Source organism: Glandiceps talaboti, chromosome 18 (genome assembly GCF_964340395.1).
Source record: "Glandiceps talaboti chromosome 18, keGlaTala1.1, whole genome shotgun sequence".
NCBI lineage: Eukaryota > Metazoa > Hemichordata > Enteropneusta > Spengelidae > Glandiceps > Glandiceps talaboti.
Genome location: NC_135566.1, coordinates 4,963,259 through 4,987,087, shown reverse-complemented (window position 1 = coordinate 4,987,087; position 23,829 = coordinate 4,963,259). Strand labels below are relative to the sequence as shown.

At 33.3% G+C, this 23,829-nt stretch overlaps 1 protein-coding gene across 5 annotated transcripts in view; it reads left to right on the top strand.

Moving 5' to 3' along the window:
- Positions 1-23,829, top strand: part of LOC144448921 (uncharacterized) — a 72,392-nt gene that overhangs the window by 41,868 nt on the left and 6,695 nt on the right. For 4 of the 5 annotated variants that reach the window (XM_078139286.1, XM_078139283.1, XM_078139284.1 and 1 more), the window contains exons 4-10: positions 12,710-12,853; positions 13,032-13,112; positions 13,424-13,453; positions 15,840-15,905; positions 17,893-17,928; positions 18,620-18,673; positions 19,303-19,416. In XM_078139286.1, the coding sequence (XP_077995412.1) occupies positions 12,710-12,853; positions 13,032-13,112; positions 13,424-13,453; positions 15,840-15,905; positions 17,893-17,928; positions 18,620-18,673; positions 19,303-19,416 (525 nt within the window). The remainder of the gene's footprint in view (positions 1-12,709; positions 12,854-13,031; positions 13,113-13,423; positions 13,454-15,839; positions 15,906-17,892; positions 17,929-18,619; positions 18,674-19,302; positions 19,417-23,829) is intronic. The other variant, XM_078139285.1, reaches the window with a different exon arrangement.

Sequence of the window (23,829 nt, the reverse complement as noted above, 5' to 3'; positions counted from 1 at the left end):
TGATTGCGATCTACACCTTTATAGCCATACTCAATACTAATGTTCTACTCTCAACATTGATGTAGTCAAACTTGATATTGAAATTGAAAATTCCACTGTTTACGAGTATAGTTTGTTTATAAAATATTTTGAAAAGACATCTTTGTTCATCTATGAAGAAATGCATATAACACAAACTGACTATAGTAAAAATATGATTATTGTAGTAAAAAAAAAAGATATTTATTTATCACAATATTCTTTTTCGTGAGAGAAAACTTCATTTAGTGGTATATGGATACACCGTAACACCATGTACAGTATGCATTTTGCTGTTCCATAATTTTTTTACATATGATGTCATTATTTTGATACCATAATATACATAACTTAGACATATCATACTTGTTCACAATTACTTTGTTTCTTTTTTCCTTGTGTTTTTTCCCTTTTCCCCCCTTTTATTCTCACTTTTCAGTTTAAGGGTAAGTACAAATGTGAGGTGATCAATTTGCTTTAGATGCAAGTGGAAAGCAGTGTCTTGATACTAAACAAGTAAACACTTTTCAAATAGTGATAAGATCTCTTTATGTCTAAAGCTACTTCACCTCCATGTATCCACAAAATGGTATTGCCATGTAGAAAATACTTTAGGGACCATACCAAACATGCTATACATAGGGTCCATATAAATTATGGCAGACAAAGTATTTGAGTATATTTAAACAAAATTAAATTTTTATTAAATAAAAAAAAATAGAAGAAAATTTGCTGCACAATGGATTTAAAGCAATAGTAATAAAGTTATGTAACAGCAGCCTCTGTCAAGTGACACCATGTGACAGCAGCCTCTGTCAAGGAACACCATATCATATTCATAATCCCAGACATTCATGCATGGATTTTAAACTCCAATAGCACCAGTGGCTGTTATTGTACACACAAAACAAAATGTGTAGTGAGATTCCAAAGAAAGCCAATGTCTTTCCTTGAAAAAAGATGTGAAACTATATTAAAGTGCAATTAAAATTCCTGTCGTTTTTTGTACCCAGTTTCTTATTTGAAATGTTGTATTTTGTTAGAAGCAAATGTAGAAATCTTGGCATGTTGAAATTGCATGTCAGATTATACATGTTGTTGATTGATTTATAAAGTATTTGCATTTTACTGGACTAATTGTTGAGGCAAATTTCCCAACCAGTGATGGATTGAGATGATCCTGGAAATTCTGCATCGATTGAGTCACTTTTCATGACAACTTTTCATGTATAGAAGTTAGAAGCAGCAAAGTGATATGCTACTATACCACATAATACAATATGCATTTATTGATTTTTGTTGTCCCTGGCGTCATATAAACAGTGTTCCTGAGTAGGTATTGCAAATGTGAATTTTAAATGCCAAAATGGAATAATGTTTCCGTGGTTTGTAAATTGAATTGGGTCCCCTTTTAATGGCGTATGTATAAATGTATACTTTTATGTGTATATGCAGTTGTAAATATTACAATGTATTTTGTAAGAGTTTTTATTTTATGCGAGGGCACTATGAATGAGAATTTGTTAGTGTACCTGAGCTTGACTTTTTACAAACATTATCGTAATATTCCACCGGAAAAATGACAATTGAAAACAGTCACAGGAAAAGCAGTTTTGTCACATTTCAACCATTTTGTTGCGTAGATTCTAACAGTGTAGGGAAATGCTTTCAATTATTTAACAGTGTGTTTGTATAGGGTGATAAATAGGTAAAAATGTATGAGTACGCTAGATATATTACTGATTTCAACTATCAAAATTTTAAGTACAAGGAATGAAAGCTATGCATGTTATACCAGATTCATATTCTGTTTAATTATAGTACCTTAGCAAAAATACTGGATATGATGATTTGGTACCGACACTTTCAATATTGATAAATACAGGAAACCATGGCAACTAATATTACCTACTACATTAGTAGACCGACAGATGATCAATGCAAGGGAAGGTGTTTACATGTTGTGGATAAGTGATCAATACTCTAATGGCATACATACTTTATTGGAAATAGTCATATCCGCTATGAATATGGATTTCTTTTGTTTTCTTTTTCTTCTAGGTCAGTATGTTTTAAATTTGCCTGGTTGAACAATTTCAAAACTGTAGACACAATTGATCAATGTGTTTTCAATTTCCCTTGAAATATTTTCCGATGTATACACAAAACAAGTTTATAATGTCATGGGTTTTAAATTATAGACGTTACATTACTGGTCATTGTGTTTTATTTTTCTATATAGTGAAATGGTTTCAAAGCAGTAGACACTATTAGGCTAATATATTTTAAATTTACACAACGTTTTACAAAATGGAAAGTACATTACCAGTGTACATGTAGAAAAGTATTGTTGGTGTTTTAATTAAAGGTGTACACAGTGACTTTATACAGTTTAGGGGTGTAATTTTAGTTATAGATTAAAACATACCTGCTGTACTCTAATACCAAAGCTATACCAGTGTTACTTATCGGTAGAAATCAAACTCGATATTTAGTGATAATACGTAACTGATACAATTTGTATGCTAAAGTGTAAAGGAAACTGTTATTACATGTATACTACATGTGTGCTAACAAGACCAGAATACAATGCCATTGAAACATGGGTTGATATTAACTTTTGATATACTAGTATAGTTTATATTTTTCCGTAATGTTTTTTCTCTGAAGTGAAATAGCTTATAAACCCAGCTTGCGCCCCTTCAATATTGAAGCCACATGAATGAAGTGAAAAATTCAATGTGTTTTAGATTTCCATGGTACAATAATATCAAAAGTGTTTAAAACACAATGTTTTGCATATGGAAAGGAGAGTTGTAGATAAAGAAAAATAAAATAATGTCGTTAGAGTTTCAAAAACAACACAGAAGGTTAGATTGAAATTTCCAGTAGTTCAACAAAAACATGTGTGGTCTAAGAATGCTTCATAATGCGATAAAGATAAGAAAAATAGATTTTAATTGATTGATGTAAAGTGAAATCAATTAATGTGTATACTAATGAAACCATGGAAGTGTTCGCATTAGTAATGATTTCCTAAAGGCATACATATTTATATGATACGTTAAACAATGCCTGAAATTACATTCCATCAAGAGTGTTTCTATGATATGAAGACAGACTTGTCATCATCCGTTTGTAGTCATGGTAACACTATTTGATCAATCTTGTGATCTATTCCTTCATTAGGCAGCTGCATTAGTATTGATTGTGTGATTGATTCTATTTTGCCCCAATGACTATCATCTTGAATAGCCAGCATTTATTCATAGCGTTTTCAGAACAAAGTTTCCATCATATCATTGTGAAGGTTATTGGGTGAAAACACTTCTGAAATGTGTTTGATATAAAAGAAGAAGAAGAAAGAATGTGTTTTCTGATGTCAATAAATATCAACTTGAATAGTCATCATGTATTAATTGGTTTCTGGCCAAAATGTCCATTACTTTGTATTATTATTGTGAATGTTATTAGTTACAAAATGCAAATGTATGTTTTATAATGTATTTTTTTATGCTAATAAAATTTCAATTTAATAAGACAGCATTTATTCATAACTTTCTGAACATAGTGTCCATCAATATTATTGTAAATGTCAATGGGTAAAAACACTCCTGAAAGTTGTTTTTCATATAAAAAAAGAATGTGTTTTCTGATGTTAATAACTATCGACTTGAATATCCATCATTTACCTACTGCTTTCTTAACACCCTAAGTGTCCATCACATCATTGTGAATGTTATTAGATAGAAACTCTTCTAGAATCTGTTTGCATACGAAAGGAATGTGTTTGTTGATCAACTTGATCTAACTAGCCAGCAGTTATTCATTGCTTTGTGAACAAATTTCCATTATCTTAATATGAAAGTTATTGGATAGAAACAGTTCTGAAATGTGTGTTTTTGATATCAAAAGAGTGAGTTTTCTGATGCTAATAAAACATCTCAATTTGAATAGCCAGCATTTATTCATTGCTTTCTGAACCTTACATCGATATTTTGAATATTATTCAGGAAAACTCCTGAAACGTGTTTTTCATGTATGAACAGAAATTCAATGTGTTTTTCTAATGTAATAAATATCAACTTGAATAGCCTGTTTATTCAGTGTTGTCATATACAAAGTTTCCATCACATTACTGTGAAGGGTATTTTATGAAAAAAACTACTGAAATGAGTGTTTTTCATAAAAAAAGAGTGAATTTTGTGATGTGAATAAATATCAACTTGAATAATCAGCATTTATTGTTTGCTTAGAGCAAAGTGTCCATCATTGTGAATGTACATGTAAATTAGAAAACATGTCTAAAATGTGTTTTGATATTGAAAGTGTTTTTTTTTGCAGTTCAACCTATATGGGATAGTGGGATGATGTTGTCTTGGTTACCATTTATACATTTAGTTTTGCAATGAAATGAAGTTAATTGCCAAGATACATTGGTATAAGCTTTCAACATCGTTTGAAGTAATTGTTTATGTAGCCTCCTCCATCATTCTTTGAAGAATATGTACGTTTATTGTATATTTCAGTACCCAATGCAATCTGATTAAAATCCGATGTAGATGTCGGCTAATCGTTTATTGTTACAGTATTTTACCTCAGTATATTTGTTTCAATTGACCTTTGTGATACATGTTTATGTTTTTGTCTTGATGGTAGAGGAGGCGGTCATCAAAACGAAAACGTAAACATGTATCGCGAAGGTCAATTCAAGCAAAAATAACGAGGTAAAATAACAATGAACGATTAGCCGACATCTACATCGGATTTTAATCAGATTGTACCCAATGAAGCCAAAATTAATGGAGACTTTAAAATATAAGGTACAACTGTACACTTGTGTTGATTTTTCCTTGATTGCAATGGATGAAGCCACATTGAGGAGGTCATCATTGAGCTATTCCAAGCAATTATTGGGTGCAGTTTGCAGGTTACAGAGTATAATTAATGTTTGATATCAGTCAGGATGGGTAGTACAAACAGATACAGATACAGATACAGATACAAAATGTAGCTTAAACAAATGAAAGAAGATAAAGAGTGCAAAAAGGAATAGTGTTCTCCGGAAAGGAGATAACATACCTGGTACATCTATATGTACTGTAAATATTTCTGATTGTGTCCAACCAGAAAAAAAACAGGTAACCATATATGAAGATAATGGTTTGATAATACGATTTTTTTGAAATTTATTAAATTGATGTGTTTGTTGTCCTTGAATTAAGGTACGGGGGTGGGGGTGTGTCGGGGGTGTGTCGGCATGTCTTTGTTGCATTGAATTTGTAGCATCATTACCTAGCTACTGGAGGGTTTAATGTGTTTAGATAGTAGGCATATGGTACAGACAATACACTATTGTTATATGCTTCCCATTCCATCCATAATCCTACATTATTTGTGGTATAACGGCATGTGCCAACCATCTGCTTCCTTCAATAGATTAATCAGTTGAGAAAGGAAATGTATTTTAGGCCTGCTACATCCATTATGTTATATTAATTGCATGCACACTTTTAGAATAAGACTGATGAATTTTGAGAAAAGCTTTTATACTAGAAGGAATTAAAGCAATTACATTGCATAACTGACCATTTGAAATTGATCATTACAGATTAAAGTGAGATTATTTGGAGTTCAAACTTCTAGTTGTAATGAATCACCAAACCTTTTCCTGCCAGGTCTACTTTGATATTTATCTCTGTGTCATTACAGCAGTGTAGTTAACTAATCTCGACCCGCTGGGTTATATGTAAATATTTTCACATCAGATAAGCAAGCGATGGCTTGGGTATGGATGGTTCCAGTCTAGTAGGTTATATTTGTATGCAGGTCGTGTACAAAAAGAAGCTAATCTAATACACCATACATTTTTAATAGAATACATGCAGGGTCGTGAAATACTAAGTGAGCACCTTTCCATGTTTCATCATCACGTTTCATCATCAGAGATACTTGGAAGTCGAACTATGGTGTTAGTACCATATTGTGAATGCACCTTGTAACCTTTTTGAAGTTTCTTTTTTTTAAATTTTGATTAAATAATATATGTACTGACAAAATCTAAATCTAATTATGTGTTGTACATAAATGGGTCAGTGTATGCTACCCAGATGGTGAAAGACAAGTGAACATGATCTCTAAGGAAATGTACATATTAAAAAGGGATGGTGTTATCTACAGAAAAATTTAATGATACATGTTAATCTATACAAAAAGAAAGTAGAACAAGTGACTGTGATATTATTAATGGACTAACAAAATCATAATCAAATTATATGTTGTACATGTATGGATACAGTGGTGTATTTCATGCTGCCCATATACTTGTGACAGAGAGGTAGACATGAACTCTAAGGTAACATGCATAAAGAATGGTGTTAGCTACTAATTTTAATGATACATATTAAGCAGTACAAAAAGAAAACAGAACAAGGCTGTGGTAGAGTTCACTGACAAAATCTAACTAAAATTATGTGTTCTACATGTATGAATACACCGGTGTATTTCATTCTGCCCACATAGTGAAAGATAGGTGGACGTGTACTTTAAGGTGATGTACATAAAGGGTGGTATTATCTAGAGACTATATGTAATTTAATGATACATGTTAATGGGTACAGAAAAAGGAAATTAATGTGAGATAGTCAGATTACCTTATACATGTTGTGCATATATGGCTATACCAGTGTGTCTGATCATGCCCACATGGAGAAAGCTAGGCAGAGATGAATTCTAGCATGATTTATGGAAAGACTAGTGTTATTTACAAACTAATTTAACGATAAATATTAACTTGTATACATGTAAAAAGAAAAGAGATCAAGATTAGATGTGAATATGAGCCTGTTAAAGATTTACTGCAAATTGAGTCAGAAAATGAGAAACTTCATGTAGGTAAATACAAGAATGCAAACTATTAAATGGCTATGTAAGTCAAGAAATCTTATGTAAACAGAGCACGCTATAATATAAAGCTAAGTATGAAGTATGAGTAACAACACTTTTAAATAAGAAAGTGACAAGTTTATCAAGATTAACGATTGAAGCAATATTAGTATTGCTATATCAAACGCAGCAGTGAATTTTGGCTTCTCTGTGATATTATTACTAAGTATGCAGTATTCACTTTCAAATCAATCACATGCCGTGCCATGTTTTATAGCTCATCATTACAGGTAAAATCCAGGGCACAGCAATACTGTGTTGAGTTCTAGTGCATCTAATCAGTTATGCGCATGTCAATTTCATTCAAACCATGCACAAAGATGAATCATGTCATGGTTTATGCATGATGTAATATTTTGTGACTATATATTTTGTACAGCATCAACATAAAATAGAGCTCTTCATGTGACTCATTCAACCAATCAAGTTCTATGTATGGTATCCATGAAAAATGTTAACTTTGACTGAGTTCACAGGCAAAGTGGCAAGAATGCTTGCCAGGCCAACCATACACCCTTCTAATGAGTCTATGGCATATATTGAACTGAAAATGGTCTTGAATATAAAGTAAATTGACCCAGACATCAATAATGAAAGTTTGCCACAAAAATAATCTTAAAGATCTTATCTGTCATGAATAGCTAATTTACCTTCACTCTTCGTGGGTTTGCTCATACATTCATTATTTGAAGACGTCATCAAAAATGTTACTGATCAGTCTGTTAGAAGGATCATAAATGGATTTTGGAAATGATAGAACCCCAAGTTTCTAATTTTGTCATCTATTGATATGGTTTGAAAGACAAGCCTTCACTCGTAGTGATTGACGTAGTATGAGCCTGTCAGTTTCCTAGAAATACTTTAAAAATTGCTTTATGTTTTTAGATTGAAGCAATTCTCCTCTTACTCCATTGTCTATGATTAAAAATGCCATTGGCTGCCTATTATATTGGAGAAGTTGTTATTTTACAAGGTGTAGTCGATGACAAGCTGTGTGATAAATTTACAGGTTCCAATGAAAAACCCATCAATTTAATGGTTTTAATTTTAGCTATAGGGTTATGACGACGGTACGAGAACTATGGTAGTGTGTGGGCAGTGAATAATGCTGAAGGGAAAAACACTACTGTTGACATAATTACTTCATGTTCCTACATACTGTAGTATTATTACTAGTAGTTTGAGCTGTTATAACAGTCCACAAGAAATGTAACAATAGACATCAGGATGTATGCATGCTGTAACCTGACACTGTTATCAACAGTTAAAATTATCGTAAATCATGTATCATGTCTCACGTTTCTATGGAATCATAATTTTGCTGGTATCACTGTCAGCTATGAGGTGCTTTGCATAACAAGTGGCACATATAGTTTTGTCAATTTTATGTGTGATGATAAATGAATGTGGAAAAGCAGCTTTGATCCTCTCATCACTTGTAATTAGGCCTAAAAAATAATTGTTTGAAGCCGGTTACCTGACCCCACATAGCTTTTCACTGCCGACCCTAAACTTACTTTTTTACGTATTCGGGAAAAAAACAATAAAATCACAAAAATTGTGGTCTTATGAGAAATAGTGGATGCGGAAACTGCCATCAACTTAAAAAGACATTCTTAAACTGTTCATTCAATGACTGTACATATGATAGGAAGAAATAATTAACACAGAGACCATTTTGAAAAAAATGGAAAACCTGAACTAGATACTCACGAAGAAAAAAATAAAATAAAATAAAAAATCTACCTACCCCACCTATTCTAAAATTGAGTATAACCGGAACCACTTAATTTTTTTCATTAGACCTTTAAAATTGAATGTTTCAGTAATGTGATTGGTACATGTTAGATTGTGAAAACACATTTATGGGTTGTGCTCTGATAGGTGGTGTCACTGAACCTATTGGAGTACTCGTATCACGGTATGTATTTCACTATTAGTCTGCATGTAAATATGCATGTACACATAATATCATCAGAAAGCTTTTATTTCATAGAAAATCTCAGACATGTATGTACTTAGTTCATGCACTCTTTGAAAACATGGATATGTCACACAAAGTAGCTATCAATTGCAGTGTTGTAAATTTTAATGTTTATTCTCATTTTCACTTTCTTCAATATTATTCATAAGTCATTTATCCAACATTGTGTTATGTATTCTATGTATCACCTTCTGATGCTTGCCTGGTGTCAAAGATGAGTTGCTTTTTTATGGACAATAAATGTATTCCATCATCTCTTATCTAGATATCACCAGATTTCATAACTTATTTAAGCCGCCTCCATATTCATGTAATTAGAAACCAACCTTCACAATCTGTATATGAAGAATCGCCCCAATGTGGTTCAATTTTATCTGACATTTACTTCACACTGATAACCATACAGTCAGCGCCTGATTTTTACAGACAGTGGAATTATTAGAATTATCATTCAATTGTAATATCCTGAAATAGAACGTAATCGCAATAAAATTCTTTTGAGTGTGTCCCGACCATCCCTTTGATGTATGGTCTAGGGATTACACTAAACAGACAGAGGAAAAAACACATCATTTTCAGTTGAAAGAGTTTCCCAGACTGCTGATTTAAAATTTATTTGATGTTCAAACATTATCACATGTTTAGTTTGCAGAATTTGCCAGCTGAAATATCAATTTAAAAAAGACAGACATCATGGTCACATAATTGTGAGAATGTATTCTTAATGTATAGAATTTGCCAATCAAAATTCCTTTTGTGAAAAAATTAACTGTGCACATATATTTGTTACAATGTATACTTAATTTTAGAGTTTATGAATAACATACCTAAGACAAACATATCAGAAAGATTATATTGTCATTGTGTAGAGCATTACTGACTGAAATGACAATTAAACCAATCAAAATAAAAAAAAAAATTATATTGAATTTTTAAAAAGTAGTGCTCGTATAGTGGGAACAACATATTCTTGATTTTAATGTTTGTAAGTAACATTCTAAGCAAGTGATAGAAAGCTCACCCATAAAATAGGATAGATTATAAATTCATAATTATAAATTTTTTGTTTGCAGCAGCTGCTTGCCAAATGCTGATTTTAAAGATATTAAGTATTCATACAGATACAAAATGGATCATGAATTATTCTTTTTGAGTAAGTAAAAGGTTTGTCGGCAAGATGCTATGTGGAAAAGACACTGCTTATAGATATCTTGTAGATATATTATTCATAGCACAGACTATGGCTGCTGGGTTTAAAAATGAAAAAAAAATGTTCATACTTTGTCCATTTAAAACCAAGATTATTTCTGTTGGAAAAAGTTTGCCAACCGAATGCTGAATTCTACTGTGTAGATCATAGCATACATTTCTTGTATGTTCATAGACAGATCGTAAGATACATTATGCCATGCGCAAGCCAAGTTGACCAAACAAGTATGGAATATATACTCTGGTCGTTCTATAACATGACAACATGCATCTATGTCACTGGTTCTTGTGTTTGAAATATGAGTCAAAACATTCACAATCACCATTACTTTCCCTAATTTTTCTTTGATGTTATTGGTGCTGGTATAATTATAGTATTCTCCAATATTTTCTTCACTCAGCCGGAAAATCCTTGTGACCTAAGGGTTGTCACTACTCGTCTAGTGACTCATAGTGACAAGGCCCCATAGGTCATGAGTATTTTCCTCGGCTGAACAAGGAAAAAATATTTGGGAATAACATCTAATTGTGTTGTATAACTGTAGACTGCCTATTGACTACTGGTTGTGTATTTGACTCTGTACTAGAGCAGCTTTTGAATTCCTTATAAAATTGAGTATTGGTGTGATGCAGTATTTGATGTTATAAATGTCAAGATATTCACAAATTCTTTAACCATATTAAGCATTCCCAGTCCTGCACCATCTCCCTTTTCTGTTGACCGTCTACTACACACTATTGTATTTGAGTGGCAGTCTAATTTGTCCGTACCAAAGATTACGATATCTACGCAACAACTTCTATGCATTCACCAAGGGAAATGAGATAAAGTTTTGAAAACTTCACAGTAGAGTGATGTCAGATGTCACGCACAGGGATAACTATAGTTGTGACATGAAATCTCTTGGTAGATGAAATTGACAACTGGGTGTATGAATGATTGACAGGGATGTATTAATAAAATAGATTACCTTGTTGTTGTCTATACCATGGAGATTTCAACTTACTGAACAGTGATAATGCCTACAGTTCGTATATAGTCTGTCCAGAGGCAACGTACATATGGCTCCTTTATATTCAAATCAATGAAAAGTGCTGTCTAAAAACACTATGGTATTGAGCAGAAAAAAACCATAGACAAGGAAGGGAAAGTTGCTTCTCCTCCATTGTCTATGAAAAAACAAGATATGCTACAGGTATAATCAGTGAGCTACGTACCACCGGGGATTGATATTAATTTATCAAAAAACAATAAATTCATATATTTACTATTTTGTATTTTAATTTGTACTTAATATATGGAAATGGGCAGAAAAGATGTTGATAAAACACCTGTGTAGTTTCATTTTATTTGATTCCACAGTGAATTGATATAACTATAGACTAAAAATATCACTGTCAAGGTAAAATTGATGTTAATTTTATTGATGATAAAAACATGGCAAACCTTTTTATGTCGGTTTTATGGCTGGATTGTTTTGTCATTTATCATGATTATATCTGTAATAGAATAATGTATGTTATATGAATAATAATGTCATCACAAACTGTTTATTCCAGAAATAGTACCAGAATCAGATAATTAGCAAGCTTGTTTTACAGAAATAATTTTTCATTCTGTACCTGTATTTTAATACTAACTAACATTTGTGGTAACTAACATGCGGTCTCTTTTAAGTTTTATCCCTGAGTGATATATGTGTGAGCATGGCTGTGAGTGGATGGCATTTGTCCCTGAGTGTATGCATTCAATATGTGTGAATGTGGGTATGGGTGGATTGGAGGGCCCCACGTGGGTATCTGTAGATATGTAAATATGGCGGCTTGTGTAAATGGGTGTTTTTGTGTACAGTGTATGTGTTTGTTTGTGTGTGTGTGTGTGTGTGTGTGTGTGTGTGTGTGTGTGTGTGTGTGTGTGTGTGTGTGTGTGTGTGTGTGTGTGTGTGTGTGTGTGTGTGTGTGTGTGTGTGTGTGTGTGTGTGTGTGTGTGTGTGTGTGTCTGCATATGTGTCTGCATGGAACTTGGAAGATGTTTTCACAGCTTTCATTCTTCATATTTGGAATATTCATAAAAGCGTCTAAATGTGATATTATGAATTACAAAGTTACATCTTGAATAGTATATTTGTCTGTTTCATCTGAATAGTCACACATAAAGTATCACCATGGGAACATGAAATAGCCCAGCAACCTTGTGTATGCACACAGAATTAAAATGAAAATCATAACAAGTATCAATGGTTATTTTGATTAACATAGCAACAAAATAGAAATCAGCCAGTGTCGCACCATTTTATACAAACTGTCCTGACCAGAAACAATTTTTTTTTTTTTTTTGGGGGGGGGGGGGGCTTACTTACACCGGGTAAATAAAAGATTAGTAAATAACAAATAACTTTAAACTCCTGGCTGGACCACAAAAATAGTTTGTTCAAACTAGTCACATTTGTGGCCCAAGGAAAACATATAAATGTACAGTGTATTAATTATTGATACAAAAAAATATTGGAAATAGACAACTTTGATGACAAAATTTCTGATGATTTCTTGCAGTATAACAGAGACACATCAACTGGCACAGGCCAATCAGGAGAAGAATGCTAAGATAAGAGATGCATTTGGTATCAGTGAGAGCTATGTAGATGGTAGCTCATTTTCTGCAAGAGACAAAGCCCAGCAACAAGAAAAACAGTACAGGTAGATATGATATTACTTTTAATTTTACTATTTAAAATGATTCTAAAGATGTTAATTTGGCATATAAACATGGTCATGCAATATTAACACTCTGTCAAGACATTGAAGAGATTGTTGTCAATGTGATGTCACATTTAGATTACTGTACTTGACACAACTGATGGCTTTTCATTTTCAGTCTCATAAGAGAACCAAGTTCTTCTCCATCGCCTCCTCCAAAGAAAAAGAAGAAGAAATCTGGACGAGGTCGCAGTAGTCGGTAAGTCAGATCAATTCTTCCTTGTGGTGTTAAAGAGATGATAAACAACTCACAGTATCTGTAACTTTGTTAGATAGAATCTTCTCAGCCTGATCAACACTTTACTGACACTGTAAACTCTGACTAAAAACATCCTGTCCAGACAGTAGTCATAGCACTTTGTTAACATCAGCTTTCGTTTATCTAGACTTTCTCCATATGATAACACATACTGACCACCATCTCTCCCTACTCTCCACATTTCCGGAGTAGTGTTATTTTATTTTTAATGCATGCCTAATGCTTTTTTGCTTTGACTGTCGTTTTACTAGCAAAAAACGGAAAAACGGAATAGTCAAGAGGTAAGGTTTGTAACTCCTAACTCCAGCCTCACCCTCAAAAGACAAAGTAAAAAAAAAAGAAACCTTACTTTCTACCCATAAAAAATAAATGTGCTGAAGGGGAAATATACATAGGGATGGGGTATACTTACTCTTCTTTTGGTGCAAATGTTGTATATTTACTTACATTGTATTCAGTGCACAAAGGGAAGCATGGTGTAGTTATTATGCAACACCGGTATCATTGTGTAGTTGTATAACGTAGTGGATATGGCATGCATCTGCACTCATTAGCTTGCATGATAGACCAAATTAAAAAAAAAGGAAAAAAAAAGAATCTTAACATAATAATATACACATTGATGCTGGCAAGCTTTAAATACTAGTAGATGGAAAATAATGGTGTATTGATACAATGTTTGAAGTGGATTAAACAAAGTAGATAAAAATATCGACTTCATTTTATTTGGAATAAGAAATAAAGCAGTCAATCAAAACCTTTGCCAGGATATTATTTCATATTTTGACAACACATGAAATTAACTGGTTTCTTCCTAGTATAGGTCCATTTATACTGCCACAGCAAGTAAATATACCATAAACAGACAGATTGGTAAAAAGGAGTACAAGGTGTCAACGTATCTTTACTTTCTAGAACAGAATTGTGTCAACTTGTAACAAATGCACACACATAGGATTGAGACTTCCTTGTCCAGGACCTATACTAGGAGCAATGAATATCATGGAATATGAATTTAAGGCTTGCCACCTTCAGAAACTCAGTGTTAATTGAGACTATTAAAGGCTGTATGATTTTAAAGGCAGTTCATACTTGAATTTCCACATGGAATATTTAGTCTTTTCTTGCATAAAGGTCAGGATCTTCCTTCATGTTATGGAATTATCAGTCAAACCAGAAACTTGGGTATACCTGTTCTTTGTTGTTTGTGTGGATATTCTGGGATTGGAAATAAGATGAAAATTTTAGTTGTCTCGGGATTTTCTGCAAGGATCCTTCGAATGTGGATAGTATTCCATGCTCAAACTCTTCATTTTTAAACTTACAGAATAAAAAAAATACATCCGGAAAAAAAACAAATTCTAGAAATTTGCAATGTTTGAAGTCAGTTTGACTTAGATAATGTCACGTATGATATTATAAATGTTTATAAATCAAAGCACTAAATGCTATGTAATTATGATATGCATTTTAGCAATAACCGTTTTATATCCACGTACATCAACACAATCCCCAGAGTATGTATATGTTTGTATGCCACACACCACAACCCCAGAGAACAAATTACCAGAGTTGACGGTTTGATCTTGATGAAATCTGTTGTTATAAATCAATCCAACAAAAGTTCCTGTCTTAATTTAAAAATTCTTTATTCGCTGATTGTAAGTTTGAGACACTCAACAGCTGTATTGTTATTTTGTCTAGTTACCCCCAGCAGCATGAATTTATATTAATTAAATGAAAAAAAAGTAGTGTTTCCACACTGGAAGTTGTGTATCTTTGTACTTTTGTATTCCGAGTATTATATATATATCACCTACCTACCTTTCTAAGTATGAATGTCAAGTCTCATTATCTATTAAAGTGAAATGCGCCTCGGAAATACTCTCTTTAAACTTTTGCTGTTACTTTGTTCAAGAAAACTCAAACCCATTTTCAGTTCAAATCAAGAAAAAAAGGTTGGGGTCACCTTACAAATTTTTGAAATTAAGGTCAAAATGTTATCAAAATGCTACCATTTTAGAATTCAATATGGCCGCCAAATATTGTGTTAACCTCAACAGGAAAACAAAATATTGCCGGTTTCCTTGAAAAAAGAAGATAAGTGGACCCCAAATTTGCTTTATTATTTCAAAAGAACCAGAAGCAAAGTTTGGAGAAGTTTTCAGAACTTTGATTAAATGACATTGTCCCGAGGCGCATTCTACCTTCACATACGCCTACCTTACATTTACTGATATCTGTATTAATACTCAAAATTATTTCTTGACACATTACATAATTGGCCTTCCCAGGCGTTAGGTAAGGATACGCTGTATAACCTCCAGACACATACCAATTAAACTTAAGATTGAGAGAAGACGGCGGCTGTCACTTTCTGTCTATCAGTTGTACTTAGTTTTCGTTTTTATATTTTGTTAATTTTTCCTGGATGCCATCTCTGTGACAGTGTCTGTTTTTGAAGTAAACTAACATGTGCAATTTGTATGGTGAATTATATACTATAAGACAAATGGTATATCAGTTTAGTATAAAGTACGCATGTGCTACTTTTCCGTTTTTATTTTGCCCCTGTGATATTCTTTCTGTGTTTTTCTTTTTCTAAATGTAACATGATCCTTTGTCAAAGCAGTGTATTGTAATGAAGAATGTTGTTGTATTCCATAGGTCTGATAGTGAGTCTCCAGCTCGCAAGGAGAAGAAGAAAAAGTCTCACAAACGAAAACGTGATCGGTAAGCTTTACAGTAATCTACTGTATACCTCCCTCCCTATACGCCATGAGACTCAATGTCCATCAACAGTTAGTACAATGACTTTCAAAATGAAACTTTCATGTTAAATGTAAATTTCTCAGAAAAATACCTCAGAAGTGGAACTTTCAGTTTCACTGACTTTATCAGCTGATACTTGTTAAGAAGCAGAAATGGAAAAAGAAGGGAAAATGTTATGTGAATTTATTCGTGAGTAGTGCTCAGAAGCAGAAATAAAAAAGAAGACGACAGTTTCTACTGAGATTGGATTACTAACTGACAGTGTTGGATTTGAGTCTTGTCACAATAATGACTGACATTTTAATTGCTTCCTGTCTAGCTTAGGTACATGTACAGGTTGACTTGTCAGCAGAAGTGTATTGTGATTTTGGTTTGTAGAGCAAATGATGTCTTTTTCTTTCTTTCCTATGCCTTCACCTTTTAGGGAAGCAAGGTAAAATGCCTTCCTTAAATTCCCAATTTGTATGGAGATCAAAAATTTGGACAAATATTTTTGGTCAGTATCGTTAAATACTAACTACTGCTGCTTTGACATAGTAGCCCTGTAAATTTCAAATAAGAGCTCTCCACAAGATGCATGCTCAGCAAAATAGTATTTCGGTTTGTTTTTCCTTTTTTTTTTTATTCCTGTGAAAGTGGTTTAAAAAAAATGACATCTGTTTTTTCTGTAGTTTTGTTTGAAGTATTGTTGTCCTAGATAACAATTCTATTTTTTTTTGTTTCCATACTGCCTTACCGGAATATGTGTATAACTCTTACCTAACCTTCTTTCTCTCCCTCCCCTCCCCCCTCCCCAAGTCAGTGAATATCGTCACTGTAAATCCCCCTCCCCCTTTCACACAACTAGAGGTTGTTACGAAGCTGATATGAAATTGAAATAACCCCGAGATGTCTCTTTTCATTTCTCTTGTGCTTAGTCTTTAAATTTTAGCAGGCATTTATTTCTACTTCAAGGTAAACCATTCACTGTTGTGATATCCTTAAAAGAAGGGTCATCTGTGCATACATTGTAGTATTTTTTCAGTTTGCATACACATCCTACCACACATGCAGACATCTCGTAGGAGCCTTTTTGTACCCCATTGATTTTAGTTTTTCATTTCTAACAAAGTAGCAATCACATTTTTCCAGCTGCATGTTTTCTTTCATCATTTTCGTCTCCATTATCCCAGCTTTTCCTTGTTTCTATCTGTCCCTCGTCTTGTCTTTTCTGTTTCGGACTTAAAAAACAACAACATAACTTGTCTTTCTGCGTCTTGTGATGATTTCCCAATTTTCTTGTACTCCCTGCACCCTCTCTTCTTAAACATCACATTCTCTCTGTCTTAGCATGTCTTTAAAAAAAAGCACCATGTTAGGTATAAATCTTTATATTTTTCGTTGACTTTATATATTTTAGTTTTTCTATCTTTTTGTTTTTGTCTGTTGCCTTGCTTATTGACTAACACTGCTCAGCCAGAGTTGTTAAACACGTACTATGGCATACATCACTCTTGAAAAAGGCCTAGTTTTTTTTTACAAACTGTCCTGTTGTTATCATTTTTGTTTTTTCTGTTAATGGAGTGTAAGCTAATAGCAGCTAACTATAAAAGATATCATAATTAGAATGGGATGAACTCTCCAAATGGTCAACTTTTCATCCACTGTGAAACAGCGCCCTCGCTGGTCAGGTTTGGGTTTGTCATGTCATCACTTCATTGCACTTAGTGTGGGGGCAGCAGATCTAATCTTAATGCTATATTGTGTTGTTTGTTGCTATGATAGAGTTCTTTGTGTCCAGTTCTATTTGGCTATAGGAGTGCTTCTCTTTTCGTGTCATGTCTCTATGGTGATTGGGTATCCCTCACTTCTGCACACATAAAAAAATATGTTTTACTGACTGCAAAGTCTTAACAGTACCTTTTTTGTGTATGTATTTTCTCTTTTTTTTTTCTTGTCTTTTCATTAGATCTGAAGAATCATCCAAAAAGAGTAAAAAGCACAGGTTTGTTCTTTTGATGTTGTTTTACTTGATACTGCCATGCATATAGGATATCCGTATATGTACTATTTATGACTCATAATGGGTTCCAGTGGTCAGAAAGTGTTTCTGGCCATATGTGTCCCTATTCTTGAAAGAAACTGCTTACCTTTAGTGAATTACAGACTATTTGTATGAAAACCAATCTGTGTCTGATGGGGCCACAAGGTAAATTCAAGTGCGGATTATATTTTTTTTTTAGAGAATGTCAATTTACAGACTGTTAATATGCTGAAGGGAATCTCTCTTATGATGAAAGATTGGCTTTGAAAAGTTCAGTATATTAACTAATCATAGTCTTGTGATGTTGGATGACTTTATAAAATATGATCACATTGAAATCATCTCAACAAAGTACAAATGATGTTCATATAGTACGTGGTAGTTGTTTTAAATGAATATGCTGCTTAGCAAAAGTGCAAACACATATTTCCCCACATTCTCTCATGAAATTTAATGAAATTAGTCACACTGTGGCACACCCCTATCTCGGTCAACCACAGGTACTCCTATCCAGGATTCTCTAGTCATGTTTTGTGAGAGTTGAAAACTTACTTGGGCTATCTACTTGTTTCAGTGGATGTGACATGTAGTCTGTGAATTGTGTAAACATCGCAACATAACAAACTGATATGTATATTTCCACTATTCATAGATCAAGCCCAAGCAAGCGTAGACACAAAGGGAAGCGAAAGCATCATCGCAAGAGGTAAGACAACAGGATTCTCCATATTGTTGAATGAATATAACCATGGCTACAGCTGATGGTAGACATACTTGACAGACTTGTGTAATGAGTGAATCATAACTCATGAATATACATGAAACAATCTTATCCCTTACGACAGTGATGAGCCCTCACGTAATTTCGTAAGACATTCTTGATATTAAAAAATCATACTGAAAAGCACTTGCAAAAAAAAAATGACTTGAATACTAGAGTATAGTTTTGTACCTCAAAGACTTTCTCAAGTTATTTGACTTCCGTCTTCATAATATGTATGTCATGTGTATATAAAAAGGACTTGTTGCCAGTTCTCTATTAAAGACATGCATACGACCATGTATGATTCTCGTTACCTGAAATGTCATGGAAATTATAATCATGTGATTAGATTTCTTGGTTGACAATGATTCCAACTCATTTCGCACAAATGTATTTTACATGAGAGAATCCAATCTTTATGTTCTGTTATAACCTTCTCACTTGAGGTGAAATAATTGTACAAATGCCAAGAATTTGATTTTCACATTGATGGTAGGAGTTACATTTGTTTTAGTAGTTTTATCCCAAAGAGTACAATCACGGAATATTGATGGTAGTATTTTTCTTTGTAGGTCTCCAAGTGAGTCTCCACCCAGAAAACACCGTCGTCACAAGAAGTATGATTCTTCAGATTCTGAGAGTGATTCAGATAGCAGTTCATATTCCGATAGTTACTCCTCTGCAGGGTGAGTCTACAGTAAAAAAAAATAGAGAAACCTTAGACTAGTTGACTCCTCCACACTTATAATTTAAATGATGCATGTATTGTCACCCCTCTTCATTGTCATCATCACCATCATCATCATCTTCATCACGACTGAAAACCTAAAGTATTATTATTATATCATTTTGATATATATCATTTTTTCATATCTATCACCCCATATGTGTATATAATGAATAGATTTTTCTGAGATAGAAATTCCTTGATAAAATTATATAACTAGAAAAAAAGAAAGATTGATGTGTGATTATTCAAAGTAGTGTTTTTGTCGAGATGGAAGATTCTTGAAAAATGATAAAAGTGGGGCAAAGCTAGCTGTGTTTTGCTTAAGGTTTGGGAACTCCCAGTGACAGACAAGGGAAATACATCAGTACATGGTAAAATTTGCACAGGTTTGCATGCCTAGCACCACACATTTTATGGGAAATTCCAGGTTTGACAAGGGAACTGTGGTAGATTTGATTGACTTTCCAGTGCCACTCATATAACAAACCTTGCAGAGGATATGACAGTTTAACACTTTAGACCAAACATATGTTATATGTTATAAATGTTACAAGATTTTACCTTCTTTTTTCCTTCGCAACTGTAATGGTTACTGTCAACAAACTCTTGTGTCAATATAAACTAGCTAGTAACAGAGGAGATTGTTTTCTTGAAAGATATATCACAGAACACTTTATTGTCAAGGTATATTTTCTTCTCAAATTTGAATGAAATGTATAGAAATATTTGATAGTAAGACTTTGCACTGGTATAAAACATTTCACTGAAAATGTATTTGTTTTTTCATGAGGAGAAAAAGATGCTACTATAGGGAATTACAAAAATAGATTCCATATGAAATTAAAAGATTACACATTTATATAAAGTTAAATTTTTAGGTTTAGAGAGTTGATTATGGGAATAGCATGTTGTACGGTGTACAAAGATAACTTTGCTCAATTCAGTTCAAAATGCGTTTTGTTGTCCTGAGTCTATGGCACCCAAAGTTTTTCAGTCCTAATTAGCATATTGAGTTCAAAATGACACCTGGTTCTACTAAGATTCACCTTGAAATGTAAAACTTGTCAGTTGATAATGATCTTGTACCTAGCATGGAAGAGACTGAGGTGATGCAAATTTTAAACTGAGTCCATGAAATCTTAGCATGAGATTGTAAATTTTATTGAAAACCATGTATTTGTCAACATGATTCCATATATTGGAATGAAACACTCGACATGTGCACACATACAATCTAGTATTTGTAACATCAGTCTACAAGAAGAACTGTTATTTTATGATTAGTTGAAACTGTCCAGTGAGTGACTGTGGTGACATAGTGTTTCATAGCAGAGCAACAGCCTTGTGTCAGCATTCCCAGAACAACATACCTGGAGTCATCATACCCATAGCAAAAGCCCTGGAATCAGCATTTCCCATACCAACAGTCCTGGAATCAGCATTTCCCATACCAGCAGCCTTGGCGTCAGCATTTCCATACCAACAGACTTGGAGTGACCTTAGAAAGAAAGACATTGCATCAGTGGATTCCACACATCAGCAATAAGCAAACAGTGTCTTCAACTACAGTCTGACTTGACTGATCAAGTATTGGTGAACAATTGACTTTCAAGTTTCATTATTGTAACTATTGACTCTGAGTGGTTACTCAGCAGATAACTGCAGTAAATAAGAAAAATGGCTTAAAGTTGTGAATTTTCACTTTTTGACTGATATGACATAATTTATAGTTTCCACCAGGTGTCTGATTTTAGGCAAGCACTAGAATATCTACAGACATGAAATGTTGTGATATGTAGAACCAGTTGCTTTCAGTTTTCAAAAAGTACTGCATGTAGTACTAGTATGTATACAGAAGTGGTATATATATTGGTGTAACACATGTTTTTTACTCATTGTTTGTAGCACTTGAAACATAATACAGGAAAACCAGCTACAGAGCTAGTAATATTCTTTGAAGGGAAAGGATACCTTTGTCAATACATCTTGCATGTTAAAAACTTTGATGTTTAATAAACAAGGTAAAATGTATTGTTTCATTCATGTTCACTTATCAGTACAGAGCTGGCATTGCTCAGAACTTTTGTGGAAGGGACATACAGCCCTTGGTAGGAGACTGCCATTAAAGGAATTGTTATCTGCTTGTATTGGTAAACACACTTACAAATTATATGATCATAGAGACAGTTGACAACATGATAAATGGAAGGTGTTGCAAGGCCTATATGCCACTTTTTGCTGAAGTTTGGATTGATGTCAACTGACATTAGTGAAAGTGAATGAAACCGACTCATTTTATCTCCTAGCATCCAAGGGTTTATTAAACATAGTAAATTCACAATGTATCCTTCCCCTTCAAACAATTTCCAGACTTTAAACTACCATTTTTATTTCTCATATTTTACCTTCTTATTTCATCAAGATATTGTGACTTTTACATTTTCTCTATGTGAAGTTTATAATATAGGTACCATTTGAACTTGAGAAGTGAGTGTGTATGCCTCTTTATTTTTAGTCCCTCCAGTTTTAAATAATCGTTATATTTTTCCCTAACATTTGATATTTTTATGACCTTTATATATGTTGCCATTGTTGATGATGTTGTAACCCTCGTATTATTAACAAAGTTGTTTCTGGTTTGGTATGTTTGTTGTGATAATGAAATGTTACAGTTCCAGAAGCTGTAACAGTAACTATTTTTTCATTTGTTTTTTTCTTCCTATTTTCAATTTACTGATATTTATGTTGTTGTATGTGTTAAAGCATGTATGTTTAACTAGTGGTCAAACCCTATCAGCATCCAGCTGGTTTACAATTTGTTGATGAACAAAAAAATAGTCTGTGCCCGTTTCATAATTTCTTATATACAAACTGTGTTAGTGTACACTGTACTATCACTGGTAGAGAGGTAATTCAGCTACGGATTGAGCCATTTAAAGTTTTGGTGTATTTTTCATCAAGCAAAATTCCAGTCAGCCGTCAGTATTTCTGCCATGGTAACTTACTCAACTTCAAAACCTTGTAAAGAAGCACATCTACACTTGCATGTGCTCTGACATTTTGAGGAATTCCTGCAAAGGTTTGTGGGAAAACCCCTACAGGAAATGACATCACATTTACTACAATCTCTGTAAAGACAAACAAAAAGATTTGACTGGGTTTTTCCTTTAACGAAAAAATAGCAGACGGTTACAGCTACTGGGGCTTGAACATGTTTCTTTCAAATTCTGTCCACTAAAAACTATAACCCAAGCAAAAAAAAAAATAGTTATACTCTTCTTATGTAGGTGGTAAATATTTATTAAAAGAACAAAAACCCAGCCATTGGTTTGTCGTAGCTCGGACATCTACAACATAGCATTTTGTCGTAGTGAACTCAGCTTAATACCTAAAGCAGATTAATTTGACTCATGCATAATTATTCTGGACAAATTGATGAGAAAATTAATTTTCAGATGCTCTATATTGTTATATTCAGTTTCAAGCCTAATTTGTCCATTCATTAAGTTTGTAATCAAGACTTCCAATACTTTTCTAAATTGTTTATTGAATTTCAAAGGAAAATATGAAATCAACAGTTGACTTCATCCGTCAGTAATGCATGAAGATTTTTAGAAAAAAACCCTAATTTTTATAATATGTATCTATTACTAGTAAATACTTTAAAGAAAAGACAACTTCACATAAAAAATTCACTCATTTGACACCACAGTAGTAATTCACGGTGGTCGGGACTTGTTAGATTACTGTCATGTCTCCCCTCACAATTTGCTTCTTATTACTAATAAATGCTTCCAGAAAAGTCAACGCTTTGTATAAACCATAGTTGTAATTCATGGTGAATGGGAATGGTTAGATTTTTCTCTCATGTTCTACCCTCACAATTTTCTTTAATTTTACTTGTATCATTTAACATTGAATTCAACCCAGACTTGGATACTGCATAACCCAGGTCATCTCAATGGAGGTGAAGGTAAAGAGAACAGATTTTTAAGTAAGGCTTGTGTTGAGTAATTTGCATGTCGTATATATGTATGGGTAATCAAATCAAGTCAAGTAAAATCAGATCAAATCAAATCATACTGGAGAGGACTTACTTTGTCATAACTTAGTCTCTGTTCCACAACTTTTCTCTGAATGTAGACTGTAAGCTATGAAATGTCATTCCACTGCCTTAGGCCTTCTCTTTGGATAATGGTTGACAGGATGGCATGACATATTGTATCTTACCGACTACACTAAATGTTGCTTGTAATTATTTCTATTGAGAGAATGGCACTACCGTAGAGTCCACCCAGTACTGACTAAAAAAACCTCCCTTGCCTCGGTCTATTTTTAAGTACAATTATTTGGCTATGCAAAGAAGTCG